A 4,502-nucleotide genomic window follows, 5' to 3' on the forward strand; every position below is an offset into this window, starting at 1 on the left:
CCGTGATGTTGCTGCCCCGAGCAGACCGGCTCCCCTCCGCTGCCGCCATGCTGGGACACAACAGCACAGCCATTGCCACTGGTGCCCCATGGAGCTGGGACTTCCAGAGCCAGGGTGTCCCCAAGGGTCCCCAGCAGTGCCAGGGACCACCGGCCTCGGCCATGCTCTGTGCCACGGTCTGTCCCTGCTGGCCGGCTGACCCCGTGTCTCCCTCAGGCGGCATCGCAGGAGCTGCGCTCCCAGTACAAGGTGTGTGTGCCCCAGTGCAAGCCGCTGTCCCCAGGGGAGATCCTGGGCTGCACGTCGCCCCGGCTCGCCCAGGACACGGACGCCATCGTGTAAGTACCTGGTCCTGCCTGGCCCAGGCTGCCTGCCTGTAGCCCCTGCCTGGCTGCGGGGCGGGTCTGGGGGGGGGCCGGGGGGCGGCTGCAGGCTGGAATGGGCCCCCTCCAGCTCCCTGTGCTGCTCGGAGTGGCGTGTGCTCGTAGCACAGAGGAAATAATTGAGTCGTATATCAGAATAGATAATAGATGGAAGGGCGGGTGGATAATTGGAAAAGACAAATGGCCAGGGCCCAACATCGCAGCAACATTAATTTTATTTAAGGACAGCAAATTAGAGGGAGCACTTCGCTTCCTATCACCTAATTATTTTAGGTAATGGAAATGCTTAATGTACTGTGAATACAGTGTGCTGCAGAATAAATAAATACAAGGACCCCACCCTTGGGGGGAGCTGGGGAGCCCGAGTATGGGTTTGGGCTCTGCTGCGCCCCTTCTTGCCTGCCTTGCCAGGAGCCAACAGCGCTGGTGCCTTTCCGAGCACGGCCATGCGGGGGGCCGGGCTCACAACTACCGGGGCAGGGGGTTGGCGGGGCTCTGACTTTGCCCTGAGCCATGCCGGGGCTGGGGGAGAGGCGCCACTTTCCATCTCTCCTGAAGGGCATCGGGAGCAGGCACGGGTGGCCGGGCCAGCACCACGTCGGCATGGGCGAGTCCTTCCCCCCACCAGAGGAGCCACGGTGCAGTACTGACTGGCCGCCCGTGCAGGTGCACGCAGCTGGCGTACCTGCGTCCTCCCCGCGTTACTATTTTCTTCTTTTGCCCGTCTCTGGGGCTAACTTTTGCAGACAAATTAGCTTTGATCTCCCAAAATGTCATTCTCCAATTAAGGGCAAAATCTAGTCAAGTTTTACGTCTGAATTCATTTTCCAAGCCCTCACTCCATTAGGGCAGCTGAATGAAAGGCTTTGAAATGTAATTGCTGACTTGAAATCCGATTAGAAATGGAAGCAGCAATGTCTAGAACCAGCCGTTGAGATGGAGCAGCTCCTGGCCGCTCCACGCCGACGTGAGCATCCCTCCTTGCCCCGAGCGCGGCCGCCTCTCCTGCCCCAGCATGCCAGGGGGCTGCGCGGAGACGGGGAGCCCTGGCTGTGCCCGCTGCCCCTGGGTCCCAGCGTGGGAGCTCGGGCTCCCGGCATCTCCGCACACCACGGCTTGGGAAACTGGTGGGCACATGGATGGGTGCCGCCGTTTCCCACGTGCTGTAGCTCTCCCTCTCCTCTCGGCAGGTATTTGGGCGATGGGCGCTTCCACTTGGAGTCCATCATGATTGCCAACCCGGGGATACCTGCCTACAGGTACGGGCAACCCGGGGATACCTGACTGTAAGTATGGGCAGCCCGCGGGCACCCGCTCTGGTCCCCAACAGCCCCACGGCAGGGAGCACCCCAGCTCCCCCAGCACGCCAGGGACCGGCTGTCCCCACCATGCACCCCAGGAGCACCCCCCACCCCGGGACTGGGCAGGCAGCTGCCTGCAGCGGGCACAGGCAGGCGAGGGGCCGCGGGGTGGGTGAAGAGGTGCGGCGGGGAGATGAACACCAGCCATTTACTCCGGCTGAATATAAACATTTTGACAAGTACCTGTGAAAGCTCATGGAGGTGCAGCCATTAAAGCCCGGCTGCTGCAGGCAGAGGCCATAAAGCGCGATGATGAGGCCGCTGAAAGCAGATGAAATATCAAGAGTGAAAGGCTGGGCCCATTTGGCGAAATCTGAATTTCTTAGTAGGTCGTTTGTTACTAACGGGAGGCGCGCGTCAGGTTTATGGCGCTGGGGAAGCTGCCGAAACCCGAGTGGGATTTGATTAAAATTCTCCTCGTCAAACAAAGCAACAAATCAAAGATTTCTTCATAATTGATGAGCCAGGATGGGGGGGAGCCGAGCGTGGATCTGAGCGCGCGGCCCAGGCTGTGCCGGGTGTTGGGGGGCTGCGGTGGGACACTTGCCTTGTCCCCTCTCTGCGCCCTGATGAGCCAGCTGGGCCCTGCATCGGCCTGGGGGGACATATGCTGTGGGAGGCAATTAGTGCTAACGAGGGAGCGGCATCATTTGAGGGGGCAAGGATGATGGGGTGCGGGCAGGTGATGAGTTGCGTGTGAGCCCGGCTCTGCTTTGCAGGTACGATCCCTACAGCAAGGTCTTCTCTCAGGAGCACTACGGCCACGAGCGCATGCGCCGCGCTCGGCAGGACGCCATCCGCACCGCCGCCAGTGCCCGCTGCTGGGGGCTCATCTTGGGCACGTTGGGGCGGCAGGGCTCCCCCGGCATCCTGCAGGTACCGGCCCCCTCCCCGTGGCCCCAGCTTGGGCACTGGGTGCTGCTCCTGGGCAGGGAGAAGGACCGGTGAGCGATGGCACCATCGGCACAGTGGCCTCGCTGCCGGGGCAAGGGTAGAACCGGCACCGCTGGCGGCTCATCGGTTGCCACTGGCTGGGGTCTGCATGCCCCCAAACTGAGCAGGCAGGGCAATTAGCAGCGGATGAGGGAGGCCAGACAAGGGCTCATTAAACCTGCCGCTTGCTGGGGAGAGCTGGCCAGCCTCTGAGACCCCCCTGCACGGGCAGCTCAGCAATTAATTCCCTGGGTTTGTTTTAATTGGATGAACTTCCGATCGGGTTCACTGTCCCTGCTCAGCCACCGGGCTGCCGCTTTCCGCACCCTGGCTGGGCGAGAGGAGCACGACCACAGTGTCCTGCCCCATGGGAGTGGGGTGCCCTGAATATGGCAGCCCCACTCACACCCAGAAATTTTTGGGGAGCCACAGGTGAGATTTAGGGCAGCACAAGGACTGGTGGGCAGAGCAGGGTAGCGAGGTCCCAGCAGCTGCTGTCCTGCTGTGGCCCCAGGGAGTGGGGGAGAAGGACAAGGACGTCCCTGGCCCCTCCTGGGCCCCTCTCCTCCTCCTGCAGCCTCTGGCCGTGGTCAGCCAGTGGCAGGCGGGCGGAAAGGCGCAGCCACTAGAGAACAGATTGTTGTCATTGAGCGGTAATTACTTCATTAGGCTGAGGCACGCACTGGGGAGAGCCAGGCACGAGCCACAGCCGTGGCCGCGGTCCCCGTCACTGCGCCTGGCCTGTGACCGCTGAGGGGATGTGGCCATGGGGCAGAGCTCGGACCCACAGAGGGTCTGATGGCCAGGAGGGGGCTGTGGGCAGGGCTTGGGGAGCTTGCTGGGGGCATCTGTCTGGGCTCCCCTCATGCCCCCCGGGTGCCTTTTCCCCCCGGCAGCACCTGGAGTCGCGTCTCCGTGCCCTGGGCCGGCCCTTCGTACGGGTGCTGCTGTCTGAGATCTTCCCCAGCAAACTGCGACTCTTGCCTGACGTGGACGCGTGAGTGCTGCTGACCCCGCTCCAGCCCCCCACACCGGGGTCCCCAGGGTGCCCCATCCCTGTCCGGGCCTCCTATTCCCGCTGGAAGCCATCCCCGCCACATCTGTCCTGCTGTCACCTGGGCAGGCCCTGGCACCGTGCACCCCCACGGGTGCTGTGCCCACGGGACTGGGAGGGGACAAAGGTGACGGGTGGCTGGGCACTGGGGACATGGCTGTCCTTGGCAGGGTGGCTCCGGCACAGTGGGGACCTCGCTCCCTGCCCACTCTGCTCCCTTCCCCGGGGGGCTGCTGCAGGGCTTCCTTGCAGCTTGTTCTTCCCAAAATGCTCGTCCCCATCCGTTGCCACGTGTTTCCCTTCCAGGTGGGTGCAGGTAGCCTGTCCCCGGCTCTCCATCGACTGGGGAGAAGCCTTCAGCAAGCCGCTGCTGACACCCTACGAGGTGAGCACCCCCCTCCCATTTTGCAGGGGACCAACCCTGGCTTGGGGTGACGGCCTGGAGCCTCCCGCAGAGCCGCGGTGCTGCGAGCCACCAGGACGGGGACATCCCTGCAGCCAGGCAGCATCCCCTCCTCTCCCCGTCTGTGCTCTGTGCACAGCCTGGGTGTGCCGCTGGGACTTCCCATCTCTTGTGAAACCAGTGGGATTCCAACAGCGCCCTGCTCGGCATGCCAAGCCACCGCGCTGGGACCTCTCCCAGCACCGCCGGCTCCCTCACGGCGGGCACCGCTCGGGGACTCAGCTCCTTGTCCCCTCCGCAGGCCGCGGTGGCTCTCCAGGACGTCAAGTGGCAGCAGCCTTACCCCAAGGACTTTTTCGCCAGCCAGT

At 63.4% G+C, this 4,502-nt stretch overlaps 1 protein-coding gene across 1 annotated transcript in view; it reads left to right on the forward strand.

Annotated features, from left to right (window-relative positions):
- The window catches only part of LOC103898079 (diphthamide biosynthesis protein 1-like), a gene marked incomplete at its 5' end in the record, with an annotated part of 20,439 nt that overhangs the window by 13,806 nt on the left and 2,131 nt on the right, over positions 1-4,502 (forward strand). Inside the window, 6 exon segments of the mRNA XM_009278289.2 lie at positions 217-338; positions 1,574-1,642; positions 2,464-2,620; positions 3,574-3,674; positions 4,038-4,116; positions 4,436-4,500. Coding sequence (XP_009276564.1) covers positions 217-338; positions 1,574-1,642; positions 2,464-2,620; positions 3,574-3,674; positions 4,038-4,116; positions 4,436-4,500 — 593 coding nt within the window.

This window comes from Aptenodytes forsteri, unplaced genomic scaffold, assembly GCF_000699145.1.
Source record: "Aptenodytes forsteri isolate BGI_AS27 unplaced genomic scaffold, ASM69914v1 Scaffold66, whole genome shotgun sequence".
NCBI lineage: Eukaryota > Metazoa > Chordata > Aves > Sphenisciformes > Spheniscidae > Aptenodytes > Aptenodytes forsteri.